This window comes from Dermacentor albipictus, chromosome 2 (assembly GCF_038994185.2).
Source record: "Dermacentor albipictus isolate Rhodes 1998 colony chromosome 2, USDA_Dalb.pri_finalv2, whole genome shotgun sequence".
In the NCBI taxonomy this organism is placed as follows: Eukaryota; Metazoa; Arthropoda; class Arachnida; order Ixodida; family Ixodidae; genus Dermacentor; species Dermacentor albipictus.
Genome location: NC_091822.1, coordinates 190,596,892 through 190,619,748, shown reverse-complemented (window position 1 = coordinate 190,619,748; position 22,857 = coordinate 190,596,892). Strand labels below are relative to the sequence as shown.

Sequence of the window (22,857 nt, the reverse complement as noted above, 5' to 3'; positions counted from 1 at the left end):
GAAAGAAGGCAGAAAAACCTACCAAAAGAAAATATTACTTGTCATCTTGTTTTAACTCTTCGAATATGAAACATGCATTTGAGTCCGAATGATAGTCAGAGTTTCGTTATGCAGTCGAAATTGAATCAATGTAGGCGAACAAGATGTCAAGGGTTTGGCTCTGCTTTCATTAATAGCATACTTGCAAACTCTACCAAATTTTTCGATAGGTTCACGAATGTGGGCCCGTTCTTAGATTTTACGAGTGATGCTTCATGTTTTATGAAAAATAAATAGCGTTGCCGAAAAAGAAGTTTTAAAGGTGTTGATGGATAGGGTGACGCGAAATATCAGAAAACTGCGCGCAAAAATGGAATTATGCGTTACTTGCGCCGCCATATTGAGGCATTATTCAGTATATATTATTCAGTGTAGTTCCCGAAACAGGCGAAATCGGCAACAGCAAAGTCGCTGAAAAAGGCAGTGCGATCTAATGAGAATGTGCTGCTTCTCAGTCTCTGCTCTTTGCTGCTGCTTGTGGGCTGCGTCTGAATGTAAATCAATAAAAAAGCGCGCATGTATGCTAGAAAAGATGTGTACTCAGGGCACAAAGCTCTTAAATATGCGTGCCATACTCCCTCGCCCCCCCTCCCCCTTCCCCGTTTGCGAAATTTTTATGAATTTTAGATCTAGCAGGTTGGCAGGTAAGGTAATAAGGCGATGGACCTGCACGCATATTGTCTTAAATAAATGCAACAATAACAATAACGCCAAAATTTGGAAGACGCTTTAGCTTCGCCTTTAAGCGTTCCACTCTTAAAGGCGAAGCTAAAGAACACTATGCACGAAGGCGAGATTTCTGGTAGAAACGTGGCCTCTTGCGTGGGTCGACCTCCTGTTATTGTGTCGCACTTTCAATATTTCAGTCTGAGAAGAGCTAACATAAAGCACATGCGCTGTCGGTGTTTTTTTAACGCGATAGCGTTAAGGAGCCCGCGTCTTACGCTGAGCGATAACATTAGATTGTTAGCGGGTGAAATGCGATCCCCAGAAAATAAAAAAAAAATAAGAACAACCCGCCGCGGTTGCTCAGTAGGCTATGGTGTTGGGCTGCTAAGCAAGAGGTCGTAGGATCTAATTCCGGCGACGATGGTCGCATTTCGATGGGGGCGAAAACACCCGTGTACTTAGATTTAAGTGCGCGTTAATAAAACCCAGGCGGTCCGAATTTCCGGAGTCCTCCATTACGGCGTGCTTCATAATCACAAAGTGCTTTTGGCACGTAAAACCCCGTAATTTAATTTTAATTAAAAATACAAATATGTACACCTGTCAATATCACTGTACAAATATTGCGCGTTATTTAAATTTCTGCTCTCATTCACGTAACTATAATCACCTGCTTCTAGAAATATTGTTCTACGCTCCTCAGCTCTGAAATCTGTTTACCTCGAGGGCAAAATGCACCAACAATACGAGCAGACATTGTCGGCGGCGTATTGGAATGCTTTCGTTGTGAGGAGAAAAAAAATGGCCATGGAAGGCACTCACTTATTATAAAGAACAATGTCCGGCAACCAAATTTGTTCAGCCGGTACGTGGACTTTCGTCACTCCGCCATACTCTTCTGGGTCCCAGCGGAGCTTGTAGTCGTTCCACTCCTACGGAGAGAGCACAACGCAATCTTCACTTCGCGCCCTCTATCCCTCCGCAGTGCATCAGCAGCGCCACATCTTATTTGTGAATAAAGTTTGTGTAGTCAGCCCAGCAGTGCAACAAAGTGCATTCCTCGGTAGTCGATGCGACGCCCTGTGAGTGATGGAGCAATACGACAGGCACTAAGGTGTGAGCGAAACAAGAACATGGAAAACTTTGTTGATATTTTTCTTTGCAGAGCACATGCATACTGCTAGCCACCACAGCACATGCATAAAAGAACTAACACGCATTGAGACACTAGAGACTACAATGTTAGCTAACTGCTGAGCGCCGGCAAAAGACAGCCAGCAAACAATAAATGCTGTCGGATACACACGCGGCAATTAATGCGCACTGAACCTTCTCGCTACTATGGATGCTAGTGATGAATGACCACGCCACAAACATTTTACTATTCCCTTTTTTTTAACACTAGACGCACTGTAGTGTGCAGGCCCATGCACAATCATATATATATATATATATATATATATATATATATATATATATATATATATATATATATATATATATATATATATATATATATATATATATATATATATATATATATATATGATTGATTGATTGATTGATTGATTGATTGGTTGATTGATTGATTGATTGATTGAAAACAACTTGCGACAGTACCGGTTAAACTATTTTTATATTCCGGACGTCACTGCATTTGCAATCTTTCTTTTACATTGTCCCAACACGTCAGCGTCGCTGTAAGAAAGCTTGAAGCGGCACAAAGTGTTGCTCACGACAACCACGAGTCCATCAAACCGGCTAAACATGACAATCGAGGCAATTCCTACGGAGCAGGTGCTCTTAGATTGAGCTATAGAAGAAAAAGGAAAAAGCGGCTACACGTATCGCGCTTCTTCTTTCGCGGAGTAATTGGAAATAAAAAGTATTCTCTTACCTGCTCAACCCATACGTTTGTTGTCATTATCTGATTCTTGAGGTTCTGAAAAGAGGCAAGGCGTATCTCTCTCAGCGCTTTCAATAACACACACTCTGGCAACTTTCCGGCAAGTCGTGAGCACTTGCCGAGTGGCCAATTAATATTCGGCCAGCCAACAGATCATCTTACTTGGGTGCTGTGCGTGCGTGCGTGCGTGCGTGCGTGCGTGCGTGCGTGCGTGCGTGCGTGCGTGCGTGCGTGCGTGTGCGTGTACGTGCGAGTGCGTTATAAACATTGAACAGGAGAGGAACCTTTTTAGTTATCGCCAACATTTGTCTGCTGCCGACGAGGTGTCAGCCTCGTATGCAAATAGTGTTTACACCATGAGTGCTGCACCCTTCCTTCTTTCCGCTAAATGCATTTCTCAAAGCTTTTATGTGGGATAGTATGAACGATTAACTTCACTCAAGTCCACCGCTAACAACGGTGCGCGAAATGCGCACTTTCCAAAAAGCAAGCCGTCAGTAACGAATGACCAGTGTTCAGTAAAAGCTTGCCATTACGAGTGCGGTTTCGTCTTACCTCTCGCGGTAAGTCTGAGCGCCCTGTTACGTGCCCTCTCGTTTACAGCTGCCGATAACTCGCCGCACACCAAAGCGCAATTAGACGGCGGGCGTCCCGGTATACGTTTGTTCAACGGTTCTTCTGCAACGGGACGTCGACGCCGCGACCTACAGGCAGCCGACAGCTCGCCACAGCGCGGACGCGCGTTTCGCACTACACAGCGCTGCAGAGGCGATCGATGGCGCGCTCACCACGTCGATGAGCTGCGACAGGCGGAGGCCCATCTTGACCGTGAGCCGGTCCGAATTGTTGCCCACGGGCCTGATGAGCGAGCTGTATCCGTTGATGAGGTCGTGGTAGAGGCGCTTGGTGTCCGCGTTGGCCGCGCAGCACGGCGTGCGCCAGCTGAGCAGCGCCACGATGAGCGCCGACAGCCGGAGCCGCCATGCCGGCCCGCCGCCCGCAGCGGCCGGAGGCGGCACGCTCGTGGTCCTCGACGGGGTCTCGCCCATGGCACACCGCCACCCAGCCTACATGCCTCGCCGCATGGCCGCGGGCAGCTGCTGGTGAGCGCTGGTGGGCGCCCGGCGGCGAAGCTGTCCCCGCGCCGGCGTTGCCGCCACCGCGTCCGCTGCTGCTGCTGCTCCGGCGGCGTGCTGTCGACTCCGCCGGCGACGCCCTCCCTCCTCCGCCAACGCGCTCCGCATCCTCCCTCCGGATGCCTCCTCTTCCGCAGGGCGAGGGAGCCGCGCGCGCGGCCGCCGAGCGAGATCGCCAAGCGTCGCTCTGCAGCACGCCGGTAGGGGGCTGCGAGACGCTGTTGGAACAGCGTGTTTGCTTTCTCTGGTTCGTCGTAGGCGTGTCCGTCTGCGCCTCCACGCGTATGCGTGTACATGGGATTGTGTGACAGGCTATTTTTGCGAGTGCGCAAAACGTAAATCAATGGGGAGGACACCATTGCGCAACATACTAAACCTTTATAGCCAACAAAGCAATACTTCTGAGGCTGGTATATTTGCCTCGCAGATTGCGTTACTCGCTCTTCTTTTGCTCTTTTCCTTTGCATGCCTCGCTCTCTGAAACCGATTAGTGTTACACCATAGCGAGCGTTCTGTGAAACAACATTGTTCTCTTTTATAGCTGCCATGCTGTTGATTCTCTCGGAGATTCTTGAAATCACTTCTACAATTGCTATTACTCAGCGATACCTGGGTTCTTCCCCAGTGTCTGTGTTTTCGAAACACCGGCACCGTTTTGCGCACTACTCTTGACCTGTTCAGACGTATGTGTGGTAACATATTAGCCTTAATTTAATATACCAGCATTAGTTGGCCTTCTTTATTGATACATCGGTTCGCTTTCACTCGTAATGTTTTCTCTTTGGGATGCCCCATCCAATTTCCATACAACGTATATCTGTCGATCTGGCTTCTTCGTTTTCCTTCGCATTTACGCACGCTTCAGTATATCGGGTGGCAGCGCCACTTTCGGTCGCAACTGGTTGTTGTCGGCCGTAATTGACTATATCCTGGTGCTTCGCTGTCCACCCAAGTGCTCTCAAAGCGGCTCTCCCCGAGCCTGTCATCGCCCCTTTTCCAAATGTTTCCGGCAGATGCGTGGCCGGCAGCCGGCAGAGGCCGGTCGCCGCCGGCAGGCTCTCTTCCTTTTCCCGGATCCTCTTCCTTCTCCGTCGGGAGGTGCGGGAGCAGCGGATCGATTCCCCGACGTCGGCGTGGATGGAGACGTGGAGAGGAGGAGGGCGATGGCGTCGTGGTCGTTCCCCGGCCGGCGGCGCGGCGGCGGCGGCGGCGCGCGACGTGGTTCTCCATCCATGGCGGGGCCGGCGGAGCTGCTCGTCGCGGCTCTGCTAGCGCTCTGCGCGCCCCGCTGCCTGGGGAACCCGGACGCCAAGCGGCTTTACGATGACCTCATGAGCAGCTACAACCGGCTCATCCGACCCGTGAGCAACAACTCGGACCGCCTCACCGTGCGCATGGGGCTCAAGCTCTCCCAGCTCATAGATGTGGTACGTCTATCGACAGCCGCCCCGCCTATATGCGCGACGTGCATCGGCGGCACGATGAACGCGAAGAACGCGCGCCGCGAAAGCCTTCTAGCGTAGCGCGAGCGGGACTCGGGCTCTAGGAGTGGACACACATACGGTGTCCGTGTCTTTCCTGCACCGGTGTCCCGTTGTTTCTCTGTGCGTGTTAGTGTCTACTCCTTGCGTCCGGGTCTGGTTCTCGCTACTCTGGGAAGCATGCATCTCGATTCCGTAGCAACAACCGCGCATTGCAGCGCTCACAAAGAACGCAACGAAGCAACTCCAGAGAAAAGATGCAGGAGCCAGACGCCGCACTAGTGCACTGGGCTCCAGAGATCCTCCCTCTTTCCGTTCGTGGCTGCGTTCTTGACGCTCACCGCGCCATGTGGTCAGATTTACCACCCTCGCGTTCGGACTGTGTCGTACCTTGTCTCAAAAGGATATCAGAGGCGCTGTAGCCTCCGGCCCTGTGTTGCCTGTTTGACGATGTGACAACGGCGTTTTCTGACATCTCACCATCTGCTTCGTCTCCGGCTACAGTGAGAATGCTTTCTGGCGCGACTCGGTTCTGAGCTGCTTTTGCCGCTTACAAGGCGAAATTTATTATTACAGACTCATTCCTTTGAGAAAAACTTGCAACGAACGTCAATATTTGGACAAATGAAAAACTAACCGCTGCTGCACTCCTAAATTTCCCGGAAAGACGCAATGTTCACCCTGTGGTATACCTCTCATATCACAACTAATTAGAAAACAGCAACCTAAGAATAAATACGACATAAATGGTGATCTTTTTTTTTTCCGGTGCTCTATCCGTAATGTTTTGGGAAAGAACCAGCACACCTCATACTCCTATGTTTTGCTGTTGTAAGCTCACCACTCCTTGTCGAACACAGTGAACATGCGTCTCCGCAAACTAGGAAGCGATGCTGAGGAAACAAACGGTGAACGACCTCGTCATCTAACTTTCTGCCAACAGCAGTACGCTAAGGCAAGGCATGAGGAAATTAAAGGCGAAGTCCTCGGCTGTCTGCTGTACTGACACCGTCCCCAAGCGAAAACAGAACTCTTTCGAAAGAGAAATCACAAAACTGTTGAAGCAAGCCATATTATCGCAATAGGTAAGGAAGGGCACTGCATCTGGCATCCGTACAAGCCAATGTGGCGATGAAAATTCTTTGTGACAACGCTAAAATACAACCAGCTTTCCGCGTATATCAAAGGAAAGAAGACAGGTAATAACAAGTGACACGATACAATCGATGGCGAGGAGAAAAAAAGATATAGAGTGCATCTGTTATTATTTATTAGTTGTGCATTGTTCAACGTGCAATCAAATGCGTCTTTTTTCATCATTTCTCTTTCTTCGTAGAACCTAAAGAACCAGATAATGACAACCAACGTTTGGGTCAACCAGGTAAGTGGGCAAATCAAGTTACTCATATCGTTCTTGCCTGTGAATTCTCGCTCTGCACGGCACAGAAAATACCGAAAAACTTTATGAGCGCCCGTAGTGTACGAGTCGGAACCACCTACGCAATGTAATACCTGTATAGTGGTGACAATCGGATGCTAGTCAGAATACATCATGTACCACAACTGCAATCCCGCTATACTTAACATAGACAAGAACTTTTTTTCTTCCTTTCTTTTTTTTCCCTATGCTGCACGTTCTATCAGATTTATACAGTTAAATTCTACAAATGCCGTAATTACAAATAAGTGACAGAGTGGCAACACAAGTCCCTCCGAGGTATCTGGCTCTTATGCGTTTCTCGCGTTGAAGTATTAGCGACCGGTGTGTCTCGCACCATGCAGGTAAAACACTCAGCTTGCGCCAGAAATTTATGGACAGACGCTGTTTGCTTAATGAAGTGGCTCGTCAGACGTGCGAACTCGCTAAACATAGATTAAAATACAGTGGGGCGGACAAAGATAAGTTAACGTCTAGAGACCGTCACGAATGTATCGCGCTTTCAAACAAGATGCTTCAACACGAACTAGCTCAATCAGCTACGTTACTCAGTGACCAAAAAAAAAAGCGTCTCGAGTGTATAGCCTTCCGCACGTACGTAACTGTTGTATGCATAATGCAACATAACACAGGTCCGTGTTAACTGCACCGACGCTTACAGCTTGCATTAACTGACGGTGTGGAAATGCACGCCCCAGCGGCTGCTTACTCTGAGTAACAGAAAGATCGCTAAGGCCATGATTTTACTGGCTGTAGCAGCCGGGAGCAATCGTAGAGCCAGAAACACGTCATGACTGCCATGTTTTATACATATTACCGATGAACCTTACGACTGCATCACTATTCACCTGTAGTGTGAACGCAGAATTGCGTGGTTTTCCGCAGGAGTGGTCGGACCACAAGCTCAAGTGGGACCCGCAGGAGTACGGCGGGGTCACTGAGCTCTACGTACCTGCGGAACAAATCTGGCTCCCTGACATTGTCCTCTACAACAAGTGGGTCAAACTTCGCCAATTGCCGAGTTTGTCTCGGCCCTGATCATGCGTCGAATTTCAACGCGTAGCGATTTAGTAGTGAACTTCTTCTCATGAACACCACAGGACAGCGCACAGTAGATTTACTGCGCAATAGTTGGATGCATTTCCTTCCTTTCACTTTTTTTGTTATCCAAGGACTTAAACCTTAATTAAAGTTTTTTATTATTCTTCCGCATTTGTGGGTTTGTTGCTGCTGTCACAAAGTCTCTGTAGCTGGGTTGCGCCTATCAAAATGCCCAACGATTCGTTAACAAAGCACGATGCTGTATAGCAGGCATGCATCAACCACCATCGATGTGCGATGTCCACAAGAATAGATTGTTTAGAATTATAAACTCAAAAGCTGCCAAGAAAGAAAGCCATCTTCCATCCAAAAAGGCCCGAAATGGTTGCATAGTGGCTGTGGCGTGGCGCTGATGAGCTCGTGGCCGCGGCTTCAAATCCCGGCCGTGGCGGCCATATTTCGAGATGGGCTAAATGCAAAAACACCCGTGTGCTTAAATTTAAATGCAATTTAAAGAACCCGTGGTTATCAGAATTAATCAGGAGTGCCCCACTACAGCATGCCTTATCATCGGATCATTGTTTTGGCACGTGAAAATCGCAGAATTTCATTTCTTTTTCCTTCAAAAGGCTCTCTTGTTACAGTTATCTCGGTTAGAAATACATGTATTTAACTAAGGCGTAATGTTACTACAACAATTCGTCGTACAGCTGCTTCAAGAGAATTACCGGCTATGGAGGGTATAGAGGCATGAGCCGTATACACAGTTCAAAGAACCTTTGCGGGTGTAAATTATTTTGCAGTAAAGGGACGGGAACAGAGTAGGAAAGACTCCTTATTGAAGAATTTATTCCACGTGAGAGCGAGAGATATATTTATAGAAAGGCAGAGAGCTCCACCTGAGCTTACAACTCGCTCTGGCCTGCTACTCTACACTGGGGAAAAGGGACGGCGAGGGAAAGGGCTGATTAATGATGATGATGGTATGAGGAAGAGATGCGTATATGAAAATTAACAGAGTTGTGGCAATTCCACGTGAAAAACCTTACGTTAAAGCAATGGTATGGTGTTTGCTTCTTGTCACCATTATCTCACACGACATTTGTGACGATTATTATATTATGTGATAAAATTACGGAATAAAAGGCTGCGCAATTAAATAACTGGTGCTCCGGTAACCGAGTGTGTGCGTAAGCATGAAATGGCAACCGGCCAAGCAGATTGGTTGGAGATGATACTATAGCCACGATTTTAAAATGGATGTAGTGCATGTTCGCAACGGCACACCACACCGCACCACACCATGATGTGCACAGGTCCATATGGACGCTACCCAGCTAGAAGAATAAAACCGGCTCAAGGCGGCACGACAGGCAGCGAAAGACGCCAGGGAGACCGAGGGCATTACCCAGCTCGAAGAAGAAAAGCGTCCGAAGGAGGCGCGACCAAGCGCCTCAGCAAATCTCGATTCTTGCTCCGCGATCTCGACGCAACAGGTCACGTGTTGGATTGCCACCGAGCAAAGGGCTGGCTCCACGGAGCGTTCGCTTGCCAAGGCTGGGTGCGTGACTTAATGCTATTTTCCATGCAGGAAGGAAAAAGAATGGCGGGAGCATTGGCGTGATTGGTGAAGAGAAACATTTAAGCTATTCACCTGCTACTGTGTGATGTCCCAAGATCACGGAGCAAGAATCGAGATTTGATCAGACGTTTGGTTCCTAGTACCTATGCCAGTAGTTTTTATTCGAATATACGCGCTCGTTCAGCTGCCCTGCCGTGGCTCTGCCTGCAGCGCGGGAACACTAAAACCAACCACATGCTGAGCCGAAAGCTTTGGCTTCAATGGCGTTGCGGTACGCACCCTCCTATTATCTCCTTCATCCATGCTCTTTCCCTTTTCCTTCCTCCGTGAAGGCAAAGCAGCGCATCAGACGGTACCGGCGCCACGCCACGCCGCAGCTCGGCAAGCGCAGTAGATTTGCAGCAAATTCTATTTCCCAATGTTGAAATATATGGTGCCCTGAATCTATCTTTTGAACGTACCCCCCCTCCCCCCCCCCCCCCACCGCCCTCTATTGGAGATGAGAAATAAAACTTCAGCGTACTAGAAGGTAAAGCTTGAGTGATATTGTGCACAAACGTTAGGAAGAACTCGGAAGCAATATTTTGCAACTTGTTTGGGAATAACTCAAATATCAATGTGATCCTGTACAAAGGGTGAGGGGGGGAGGGGGGTTATCTCATTTTGTTCTCGCAACTTGCTCGGATGTTCTCGTCTGAGTGTCCGCATAATGGCTCTGGATTTTGGCTCAAGGTCACTCGAAGGCCACCGACAACAGGAGCTAAAAGCATTTCGTGCTTAAAAGTGTATATATCAAGCTCGCATAAGTTTCGACACCAAAGTGTCTGTGTTGTAGAGTCGAGGGAATTGTTGGTACGCGCCTTACCTCCCGCCAATGCGCAGTGCTGACGGCAACTACGAGGTGACCATAATGACGAAAGCTATAATCCACGAGGATGGTCGGGTGGTGTGGAACCCGCCGGCCATATACAAGAGCTTCTGCCAGATCGACGTGCAGTACTTCCCGTTCGACAAGCAGGACTGCTTCATGAAGTTCGGATCCTGGACCTATGACGGATTCCAGGTGACTCAAGCTAGTAGACGTCTCGATTTATTTATTTATTTATTTATTTATTTATTTATTTATTTATTTATTTATTTATTTATTTATTTATCAATTCATTCACTCATTCATTTATTCATTGTGGACTGGAAATGTTGGCAACAAGCGCGATACGTCGCTGGCTTTTCCACAAATATAAGTTGTTAAATGAATGAAGGGCGATGATCGGTGAAGAGAAACATTTCAGCTATTTAGCTGATACTCTGCGATGTCCCGAGACTACGGCGCTCTCGTTTGAAGCCACCACCTCTTCACTCCAAATCCACCCCCAACTAAAAAGCAAATTCTGGAAGAGGATATGAAAGAGAAATATTGTGTTGAGCAATCGCAGTCTAAATGATTAAATCGCAGAAGAGAAGGTATAGTGATGCTTCCATGACTGGGCCACTGGAACTTCATGAAGTATTCTGTATCAGAAATAGAAAACCAATAATCAAAACAAACAGAAAACCGGGCGGGGTGCTACCTTCGTTGTTGACGTATATAACGAGTTGGTACAGGGGGCGCAAAGGCAGTGATGTTGATGGTGTCTTCTAGCCTCTCATGGGGAAGTAGATTATCTCGTATATCGAGCCACAGAGAATGCGTTGATCTCTTCAGTGTACCGATTCGAGGTAGCCGGCCAGGGGCTTTGAGAAAACGGTATTTAATCAGATCGACCAAACAATTAGGCAGCTGACTTTGTCTGATCTCTGGCGATAAGATTATCCTGAATGTCCAAGCGTACCTATGTCCAAAATCTTCCGCGCAGCTATCCGGTGCCGAAAAGTGCCGGCCACACGCCCGACCCGTCCCGCCAGCTCCAGCAAAGTTCCCCGACTGCCTCGTTTTATCGTGCACTTCACTTGTTTACTTCGAGTCTCCCTTTCCGCTCATCCCAACACACGCCAAGCTCATTCTAGGAAAAACAAACAAGAAGGAAACTCAGTATTGCAAGAACCAATACAGTAATAGAACAGGCATTCCTAACAAGTAGAACAACAAGAGACCGTCTGTGTCAACGTACAAACTATGCACACGTGAAAAACCGTACGCACGTGAAAGAGACGGAAAACGGCACCGTGCGCGTTGACGCCACCTTCGCGCTTGTGCAATATACAATGCAAAGCCTCCCCACCTAGTCCACAGCGGGACCGCATTCATCTGAATCTAAATCGAGCCCCTCGTTAAATAACTGCGCGACCCGTTAACGCGAACGGCGAGCACTGCCTTTGTCCCCATGCCACACTAACTCGTGGCGGTCCCGCACCGTGAGAACTGCCTTCTCGCCCACAGATGCACGTGTGTATCGCGCTCTTTGCTCATGGCGCCTCAGCGACGTGACAGCGCAGTTCATGGTGGAAAAACGGCGCGAAAATTAGCACACGAACACAAGAAGGCACTGAATGTCACAAACGCTGTCTACCATAGGATTTGTTGAAGAAACGTAAACGACAATTTACTTCCCCATGCGAGGCTAGAAGACACCATCGACATCACCGCCTTTCCGCCGCCTGTACGAACTCGTTACATACGTCAACAACGAGGGTATCCCCTCACCCGATTCTTTGTTTTGACAATTGGTTTTCTATTTCTGATACAGAATAATTACATATAAGCGTGTGTAAGAGGGACAAGGAGGAGGGGATATGCAGGGAACAACTGCTCCCGCACCGTGTGGTTGGTATCGTTGGCTTCTGTCACGCCTCCACCATTGAGCGACTCCCGTACTTGTTCTCATTGTTTTGTTTTCTTTTGTGCAGGTGGACCTGAAGCACGTGAGCGAGATTCCGGACACAAACATCGTGCCGGTGGGCATCGACCTGACTGAGTTTTACTTGAGCGTCGAGTGGGACATCATGGCCGTGCCGGCCATGCGACGCGAGAAGTTCTATTCGTGCTGCGAGCAGCCATACCCGGACATCACTTTCAACATTACACTGCGGCGAAAGACACTCTTCTACACTGTCAACCTCATCATTCCCTGCGTCGGCATTTCCTGCCTATCCGTCCTCGTCTTCTACCTGCCTTCAGACTCCGGCGAAAAGGTCAGCCAGTCGTTTCAGTAAATTTAATTAAAGGCCAATCACCAGTCGCCTAACTACGGTGGCTAATGAGAGTGAAGTTGGAAGTTAGGAAATACGATAGGGGCTGAATGCGATGACACCGCCGTACCTCCAAGCACAGACGTAGCAGCGCAAATATATCGAGATAACTTCAACGTGCAACTAGAATTTTCAAATGCAGCAGCTTCGTCTCAGCTGTCGCAGAATGAGCTACAGCCCGCCTTGCTACCCCGTGTTCCGGCAGTGGGGTAGGAAGCAGACTCATTCACATCCACAGCTGGCGAATGAAGGCGACCTTTGCATGCATTTTTGGAGCAACAGACAAGGAAAGATTTTATCTGTTTCTCCCCGCAATAGTGAAGCTCTCTCAGCAAAACGCAGTTTCCTCTCTTTGTTTCAGATGTCTGTTTTAGTAATCAGACAGACAGACAGACAGACAGACAGACAGACAGACAGACAGACAGACAGACAGACAGACAGACAGACAGACAGACAGACAGACAGACAGACAGACAGACAGACAGACAGACAGACAGACAGACAGACAGACAGACAGACAGACAGACAGACAGACAGACAGACAGACAGACAGACAGACAGACAGACAGACAGACAGACAGACAGACAGACAGACAGACAGACAGACAGACAGACAGACAGACAGACAGACAGACAGACAGACAGACAGACAGACAGACAGACAGACAGACAGACAGACAGACAGACAGACAGACAGACAGACAGACAGACAGACAGACAGACAGACAGACAGACAGACAGACAGACAGACAGACAGACAGACAGACAGACAGACAGACAGACAGACAGACAGACAGACAGACAGACAGACAGACAGACAGACAGACAGACAGACAGACAGACAGACAGACAGACAGACAGACAGACAGACAGACAGACAGACAGACAGACAGACAGACAGACAGACAGACAGACAGACAGACAGACAGACAGACAGACAGACAGACAGACAGACAGACAGACAGACAGACAGACAGACAGACAGACAGACAGACAGACAGACAGACAGACAGACAGACAGACAGACAGACAGACAGACAGACAGACAGACAGACAGACAGACAGACAGACAGACAGACAGACAGACAGACAGACAGACAGACAGACAGACAGACAGACAGACAGACAGACAGACAGACAGACAGACAGACAGACAGACAGACAGACAGACAGACAGACAGACAGACAGACAGACAGACAGACAGACAGACAGACAGACAGACAGACAGACAGACAGACAGACAGACAGACAGACAGACAGACAGACAGACAGACAGACAGACAGACAGACAGACAGACAGACAGACAGACAGACAGACAGACAGACAGACAGACAGACAGACAGACAGACAGACAGACAGACAGACAGACAGACAGACAGACAGACAGACAGACAGACAGACAGACAGACAGACAGACAGACAGACAGACAGACAGACAGACAGACAGACAGACAGACGGACGGACGGACGGACGGACGGACGGACGGACGGGTGCACAGACAGACAGACAGACAGACAGACAGATATTTTAAGACAAGAAAGGGGGCGAGGTCGGTCGGAAAAGTGCGTCTCTAGCCTGCTACGCGTCGCCAGGGTAGAGGAAAGACAGGTAAAGGTAACCGAACGTATGTGGCCCGAGTAGACAAGCCGTGCTCCGTGAACGATCACCCCAATGGCAGGTTCTATAACGCAGGTGTCGCTTTCGATATCGATCATGCTGTCGCTGACATTCTTCTTCCTGGTGCTGGCCGAGATCATCCCACCCACGTCGCTGGCCATGCCGCTGCTGGGCAAGTACCTGGTGTTCACCATGATTTTGGTCACAGTCTCGGTGCTGGTGACCATTGCCGTGCTCAACGTGCACTTTCGATCGCCGTCGACGCACCGCATGGCACCCTGGGTGCGCCGCCTCTTCGTGCACCTCATGCCGCGTCTGCTGCTCATGCGGCCACCGCAGTACCGCATAGAGGTGAGTGATGCGCGCCACAAAGGACTCTTTAAGTAGGAGGCTTCGATTGGTGGAGCCTCGAGCATAATTTGTCCAGAAAGTCGCAGGAGCAAGAGTTCTGGCTTGAGTGCCTGCTATGCTGTTCCTTCTCCAGCACACGTGAATTTACTGGACCATTTGCCTCTTCTAACTCGATTTCGCACCCTTTCACCTTCCAACACATTGGGCATCCAACTCGACATACCTTCCCACTTCTTATTTTAATTGGACAATGTGTATGCTTGTGTGTTACGACGCAAGACCTTTAACACGACGTGTCGAACACAAGCTTAGACACAGCACGCACGCATGGCATGTCGCGCCTTAGTTTGTGTGCCCAAATTTTGCCCGCCGCCTAGTGGCGCAGGGTGCACTGTTACGTCTCAAAGCGCCAATGAGCATTCCTTGGGTGTTTCCGACGAGGCAGCCACACGACGAAGCCCCAGCGCCGACTGTTGACGGGTCAACAACGAAGATCCCTTCAAGGTGACAGTAACCCGGATTATGTAGACGCGGTAACAACTGTGAAGAGCAGCCTTCCCGGGTCGCTGCGAGCTGACCGTCACGGAAATCCCATAAATTGATTTAAGAGGGCAATGTCGAGGACTTCCGCGGGAACTGTGTCGACTTCAGTTTCCCAAATTGTCACGTGATTGCGTCGTATGCGGTGCGATCGCGCAACATTGGAGGCGGAGTTCGGCGGAACGGTGCGACGTCATGGGCGGGATTTGGCGAACGGTTCGGCGATTGTGATTGGCCGAGACAGTCATCAGATTCTAGTCTAACCACCTAGGGAAGACTCCTGCTTTAAAATTGGACATCTTTGGTGCATTGAGTGTGTCCTGACGTGTGTGGGCTCAGACATGCGAGCTCAGGCATTTAAAGCGCTTCTGCAGGCAGTGGGCTTCCATATCTGGAGCCAGTGTAAATAGGTAAATAAACCTTCTTTCGCTCCTACTCTCGGTAAACTAGGTGTTTTTTGTAAGCTACGCCGGATTTTTTTTTTCTGAAGAAACAACTGCACTTAATATTTTACGTAATACACAAACGAAAGAATGAATGTCCTTTTCATGCATAAAAGCTTTATTAACGAGATATATGTCATAAAAAAGATATAAATTGCCAGAAGCAAGATTTTGGGATAAAATTAAAGAAAGTTCGTAAAAACCCGCTTGTATCTACTAAGAAAAAAATGTAACAAAAATCCCAAAATGTGTTGCCGTGTAAGACGCACTATTTCCGAAAAAAATCAAAAATTTTCATTTAACCGACATTCCACTACAAAAGAGCTCCCTGCCCTTCCACTCCATGAAGAAGGATGACCAGCGAAGCTATGTGTGTGGGCCACTTCATAGAGAACTGCACCTCCATCGCGGGTCGGCCCGGCATTGCAGTATCTTCGGGATCGGCCCACGTATGGGGAGTGCTTAACGCTTGCTTCACCTCCGCCGCGGGTCGGCCCGGCATTGCAGTATCTTCGGGATCGGCCCACGTATGGGGAGTGCTTAACGCTTGCTTCACCTCCACCGCGGGTCGGCCCGGCATTGCAGTATCTTCGGGATCGGCCCACGTATGGGGAGTGCGTAACGCTTGCTTCACCTCCACCGCGGGTCGGCCTGGCATTGCAGTAACTTCGGGATCGGCCCACGTATGGGGAGTGCTTAACGCCTGCTTAACCTCCGCCGCGGGTCGGGCCGGTATTGCACGATATTCGGGATCGGCCCACGTATGGCGAGTTTTTTGCTAACGACACGAAAATTTCCTTGGACGGTAGAGGTATACAGCTTCGCCGTAAAATTTTAATGCACGCACTACAGTTTTGCGTGCCGGGCTGCGGCCGCCGATGTTCCGGGCAGGCTTGCGTCGTCGTCGCTCTCAGAGTCCAAGTCTGACGAAAAGGCAGCATCCCGAGACTCGCTGTTCCTCTGTTCATCGATAAAATCGGTCGCAGACGCAGCGGAACCACGAGATCTACGATCTTTCGAAGCGCGCGCGCCGGTCCAGGAGGCGGCCATTTTTGCTTTCTACTCTGACGATTGCGAAACTTCGTAGTGCGTTCAAAAAGTAACGCCTGGAGGGGAAAAAGTGAACTGCTTAGAAAACAAAAATATAGTTTTCATCCTTCATGTCCAATGGCGCAGTGTTTCCGCGAGCGGCGCGGAAGGCCTCGAAAGCGGAGTTTCGAACCATAGATTGCGGGCGGCCATTTTTGCTTTCTACTTTGAGGATTGCTAAAACTTCGGAGCACGTTCAAAAATCACCGCCTGGCGGGAAAAAGCAAAGTGCTTAGAAAACAAAAATATAGTTGTCCTATCCTTCACGTCCGATAGCCCAGTGTGTTCGTGAGCGGCGCGGAAAGTCTTGAAAACGGCGTATCGAACCATCGTTAGCGGGCTAACGATGTCTAATGGGCGCGGTACGGAAAGAGTTAACGACATTCCACTGCATATAACGTTCATAATATAGAATAGAATTCTCCAAAGCCATTCGCGCGAAAGAACGGTACATGTAGTGACAATATGCTACGACGAAACCGTAATATCGAAGGAAGCTATTCAGTCTATGCTAATTTCTTGCGAAAGAAAAGTTTTATCAATTCCGTCCCACAAAGCTGATTCCCTGGAGTCTTGTCTTGATAACGCTACCATTCGCGGCTGCAGCTGACGTGAAATGTTCGGCTTCGTGCTGCTGATGATTTTCAATACAATAACTTCCTTGGCAACTTACCACCTCTCTTCCGTATCGGGCATATCTGTTTACAACTTGCTTCTAGCCTCTTTCGTGGGCCGATCCTGAATAAAGTGCAGTCTGAATATAAGCCACTGGAGTCTTTGGGTATGGACCATTGAGTACGGGCCACTGGGGTTACTGGGTATGTCATTACTATGATGATGATGATGACGACGATTGCGATTGCGCTGAGGATGATAAGTGATGACGAAAATGTTGAAGGCGATTCAACCCCTAGTTGACGTCGATCAAGCTTTGTGGCCCCAGCGAGGCACTCACAATAAATCATACGGTTCATACACCATTCTCACCCCCAAGTCACCCAGGAAGACGTCTTCCATCGACTTCAACAGGACGTTGAAACGCCTTCCAACTTTTTCTGTCTGTTCAATCTTGTATACACGTTTTCCTTTGCACATTTAGCGCACATACTCGTACATGCTCTCTACGATGTCACTATCTCTTAGGCGCAATTCTTCCTCTCTGCCCTTCTGCATGCTCGATTCTGAATTCGCTTAATTGTCACGAACTATATGTGTGTGTTCAGCGTTCTTTATTCAAGTCATTGACAAAGAACAAGTATGGAGATATAATAACACGTTCATGCTTAATTGTATTGGCACCATGTGCGACGCCTTCTGTATCGCCTATCAACAGGAGTTGTCGCTTTCTGCATCTGATAGGGAGCAGCTTCTAAGCTGGGTCCTCCCCCCCCCCCCCCCCACCCACCCACACCCTGAAACAGGGGCGACAGTAAAGTGAGCAGGAACATTACACTATATGTGATTGTGGCTTCAAGGGGCCTCTGCCGTTGGTTCGCAGGTGGACGAAGGTTCCTCGTCGTCGGCCAAATCAGCACACCAAGGCAACGCGCACGTGGATGATTCTATGATTCTACCCGAGCCATTGCTGCTGGCGCGGCCACAAGGGCTGCGCCAAGCAGACCCCGTGGTTGGAGACCAGCCGCCTGGGGACATCGAGCGAGCTATCCACAACGCCATGTTCATCGCGCAGCACATTGACAACAACGACGACTTCGAGAGCGTGCGTGTCTTTATGCAACCCAAGTGTTCGTAAACGTTGTGACAGGGTTCATGTTGAGCGATGAGGCAGGAGGAGTAGATGTCAGATACACACTTAGATCTGTTTACCTCTAGCTGCATATCCTCCATCTTTAACGGTAATCTTCGACGTCAAACTATCGAAAGCTTGCTTCAACGTGTGCAGCTTACGCCACTGAAGCTAACACGCGCTTCTCAAATAGCGCGGCTGCCTCGACGCCAGTGCCGAGGAAAGTGGCATCAAGGCACCGCGTTACGAAAGCTCGGCTGTCAGTGTATTATTTCCGCAGCAACGTCTCCACAGGCACATGGTGCAGTTTACGTCCAAGGTAAACGTTCGCATACGGCCAACTTACCAACTGTTCTGCTGGCGCCCGGGGGGCTACAATTTTGCACCAAGCGCACGTCAAATCGCATCCCGATGCAGTTCTATATCTCTTCCTCACGCAACGCAGCGTTCTTGCGCGACTTCAGCTTGCGGAATTGGGACAGTAACTGAAAACGTACAAGGTCTGCCCCATAAGTTCGTGCAATACGTTTAAAAAATATCTATTTCGCAAACTTTCAGATACACCCAATGTGGACGCCTTCTAAATACTCACCGTTAGACCCGTTACACTGGTTCCCCCTGTTCTTCGATTGCTAGAAGATCCCTTGGAAGCCCTCTTGGAATTGTTGTCACACGCCCTAAAAGCCGTCACCTGAGCACCAGTTTATGTTTTAAACCGGAGGTTGGGACGGTCGGTAAGTTTCAGGTTCTAAATCCCGCCAAGAGGGAGAGTGCTCGAGCACATGAGTGGAATTGCGTGCCAAAAACTAACGCATTGTCAATGCATCGTGCGCACGGGCATTATCGACCTGCAGAATACAGCGCACCTCTTTCGACAAATTTGGTCGCACGCAGCGCACACGATCTTTCAGACGCTTCACGATCGTCACATAGAAAGCTGAATTGACAGTGTGACCTTCAGGCCATGCCATGGCAGTGAAAAATAATGATCAACATGACCTTGATTTTTGCTTTGTTTTCCCGCGCTTTTATTGGTGTTGGCTCATCTTTATTTTTCCACTCCTACCTCTGCGACTTCATCCCGATGTCGTAATCGTAAATCCAAGTTTCGTCGCCAGTGATGACTCTTTGCAAGAATTCATCGCTGTTGTCTGAAGTTTTCCAATCAATACATCATTCTTTTCGTTGCAACTTTTGCTCAGGAATCGGCAGTTTTCGGCACCGTCCTGGCGCAAACCTTTTTCCTTTCCAAATTTTTAGACGAAATCCGGTAAACGAACGAATTTCCCAAACCAAGTGCTTCTGATATCCTATCAGTCATTCGGCGGTCATTGAGCGCAACAGAACGCACAAGGCCAACGTTTCATTTCCGCTTGAGTTGGAAGGTGGAGGGACGTCCTGACCTTGACATCCGCCTTCGTGTCTTCACGGACTTCACGAAAACGATGGTCCGATTTGAATAGACTTGTTTTCTTTAAGGCATCCTTTCCATAGGCCTTGTGCAACATTTTATGAATTTCTGCACCATTCTTGGTTAATTTCGCAAGACATTTCATATTAAGAGGAAGCTTTAACTCGGGCCCAACTTCGACGCGGCCTATTCAAATACATGTAAAACGCAAGAACGCTTTTCTGAGATAACCCTTGGGCCGATTTTAATTAAATTTGATGCAATTGAGAGAAAAACGTTAAGCTCAAGTGACTGTTGGAAGCTGAATTTCGATACTGTGCCTGAATTTTGTGAAAAGGCGTTTCAAAAATTAGAAAAAGAATAGACGCACGAAGTTCATAAATAATAGTTCTGCATTAAAAGCAGATATCGCGGTTCTGTAAACGGCATCCATTAGATCATGCAAAGTGGACAAATTCAATGTGTCAATTTATATCTTACGTAAATTTGTTACGTCGTGTACAAGGGTTCTGCAAAAGCTGTATTTCCATATTACTGAAATTTTTTTACATTCATGTGTAACATATCAATTTTGTCCGCTTTAGATGTACTATCAGATGCAAATACATAGACTCGTGGTATCATTTTCCTTGCTGAGTTAGAGTTGTAAACTTGATAGTTTCGTTTCCTGAAAATTTTCGATTTTTGCCAATTTTAATAAAAAATTGAAGATCAAAATAAAATATTGTAAAGCAACAGTCACTAGATTTTAAGTTTTTCTTATAAATGCAAGAAACCTCGTTAAATTTGGTGCAGTGGTTGCCGAGAAAAACGAATTCTACCTTCGCATGTTTTTAGATAGGAGCACTCGAGCCTAAAGCTTCCTCTTAATCCTGTTTTCCGGCTGTTCATCGATCTCAATTTCGACAGACTGAAAATGGGTTGCAGAAATAGTGCGGGCATAAAATTATGCCTTGTCATGCAGCAGTCCGGCTCGTACGAGAGGTCGATCACGTCCTTTCTAGCGGAAAGAGCTAGCAGTGCCGCTTGTTGTGCCATTACCACAAGCCCGGATTCCGAATCTGCAAGATGCAGAATCTATCCTGCGAGCGCCCTAATTCTCCCTTCACAAGTCAAGGTGCTGAGCCGTCAGGCAGCGGTGTCCTGCGGGAAAAGCATCGGCAGGCGACGTGTTTAGACGCGTCAGCGTGTGCCAGACAGCCCGGCGCCGCACCTCCTTTTTCATGGAGGTCTCCGCGCGCGCGAACTTTGAACCGGGTGGCCAGCGCGGTCGCTGGTTGGACCCCTCGGACGACCGTCGTGTGCTGACTTTGTATTGGGCCGTTTGAGTGACAATGGTTCCTCGGGGATTATAAAAGCAGCGACGCGCTGCCTGAAAAACAGGATCCGCCGACCCACCGGGAGACAGTGTCGCTCCCGACTGGGGTGAGATGTGTCACGCGTTTTCGCCGGACGTCGCCGTGCGGGAAGTCGCGTTTGTGTGAGCTCTCGGCCCCAGTGCCGATCCGATCTTGTCCTGTACAATGACCTGTATATAATGTATAAAAACCCTTTCGTTATTCTCATCGACGCCTGGCTCGGAGTCTTCGCTACCAACGCTCTGTCACGAAACGGGTGACGAGCGCTACGGGACCACAAAGCCGTAATCGTGGTGCAGCGGTGCAAAGTCGTAACACGCTACAGTCTCTCCCAATTTTTTGCTGACTCAGTGCGCAAACTTTTGGGACCGAACTCTTAAGGTATGCTTCTGTGAAACAGTTGTAGACACTGCCTCTTGGCGGCATACAGTATTTTATGCGTACCGTTAAGCCTACAGCGCCCCATGCTGCAGCGTAACTAACACGCAGGCGTCTGTTGGTTTCTGTGCGAATCGTCTGCCACACCCTTCCTTGCGTCTCTCTGTGCAGATCCGCGAGGACTGGAAGTACGTCGCCATGGTCCTCGATCGGCTCTTTCTCTGGCTTTTCACCATCGCCTGCGTCGTCGGCACAGCAGGAATTTTCCTCCAGGCCCCGTCGCTCTACGACCAGACCGACCCCATCGACGTCAAGTTCTCCCAAGTGGCTCGCCGGATGAAAAAGGACTATCCCTGGACAGACGTCTGAAGACAGCACGCATAGGGACGAGTGGTTGGAGAAGCCCGCAGTGGGACAGCACGGCGCACTGTAGAAGAACACGCGTGTCGCTTGGCAGCCCATAGATAATAGCACCACGGTGCGAATTTCAAGGGTGGCGAGACTGACGATTTAGTTCCTACGCTCTCCAACTTGACATGATCGTCCAAAACGGAAGGAGACTGTGACGACGCCTGTCTGTACCTGCTCAAATGTAGTTCTACATAAGAATCAAAACTTGCGCATTTGCCAAAAATTAAGAGCAGTGTACTATACATAAATATGGTTGCCGGATTCGCAGCATTCATATCAAACATTGTTCGTGAAGGAGCTAGTGATACGATGACTTAGAATTGAGACCAGTGCCCAATCTTGGGTCAAGAAAATATAGCATTGCATTGTAAAAGAATTGCAGTAACATCCCGCATAATATCGTGTATAAGAAAAAAAAAAGGAACAGCAAGGCAACGTTGCCAGAAACCAGATCGCAAAAGAATGAGTTGCTGGATACGTGCGTAGCGTCAGCGATTGTTGAAAGACAACTGCGAATGTTCCAGACTTGTACATTCCGATCTCTTGACCTGTGCGTCTGTAGGTCTCCTACATATGGACAGCTATGCTCTACCACTTTTAGTGCTCACATTTGTGTAAAACAACACCAGCGAGAAAATGAACCGTGTTCCTGCTGTTTCTTCTTGCATTTCTTCGATTTTCTCATTACACAGTAAGCAGGCTTTTAACTCTACCGAACAAGCACGTTTTACAGCTCATGCCTAAAAATGTGTAACCAACAGTCCCATACCTTTCCTGTTCGTTCAGCAATATATTGGAACCGGGGCTATGGTGGCTGGCATAATTATGCAACATGTTATGTATTTTTAATTTGGCTATACATTCGAACCTCGTTATAACGATACGGGTTTAACGAAATAGTCGACACAACGAAGAAAATGCACTTCCCCTTCAAACTTCCATACAGATCCGTGTATTTAAAACGTCGTTTTAACGAAGTAAAATTGCCCTGCCGATGGATAAACGAACTAGATCCGTCTCCGAAACTAGAA

At 48.6% G+C, this 22,857-nt stretch overlaps 2 protein-coding genes across 3 annotated transcripts in view; one reads left to right on the top strand and one right to left on the bottom strand.

Annotated features, from left to right (window-relative positions):
* LOC135919474 (acetylcholine receptor subunit alpha-like 1) overlaps positions 1-17,254 on the bottom strand; it is a 25,594-nt gene extending 8,340 nt beyond the window's left edge. Inside the window, exons 1-3 of one of the 2 annotated variants that reach the window (XM_065453320.2) lie at positions 17,195-17,254; positions 2,606-2,650; positions 1,531-1,640 (exon numbers count right to left, since the gene is read on the bottom strand). In XM_065453320.2, coding sequence (XP_065309392.1) covers positions 1,531-1,640; positions 2,606-2,632 — 137 coding nt within the window. In that variant the 5' untranslated portion in view covers positions 2,633-2,650; positions 17,195-17,254. Of the gene's footprint in view, positions 1-1,530; positions 1,641-2,605; positions 2,651-3,402; positions 3,885-17,194 lie in introns of those variants that run through there. The other variant, XM_065453312.1, reaches the window with a different exon arrangement.
* LOC135919482 (acetylcholine receptor subunit alpha-like 1) lies at positions 4,778-22,857 on the top strand. Its single transcript, XM_065453336.1, has 8 exons — positions 4,778-5,177; positions 6,568-6,612; positions 7,555-7,664; positions 10,175-10,355; positions 12,137-12,421; positions 14,174-14,449; positions 18,020-18,241; positions 21,587-22,857. Exons 1-8 carry the CDS (start codon positions 4,914-4,916, stop codon positions 21,782-21,784), a joined length of 1,581 nt encoding a protein of 526 aa, XP_065309408.1. The 5' UTR covers positions 4,778-4,913; the 3' UTR covers positions 21,785-22,857.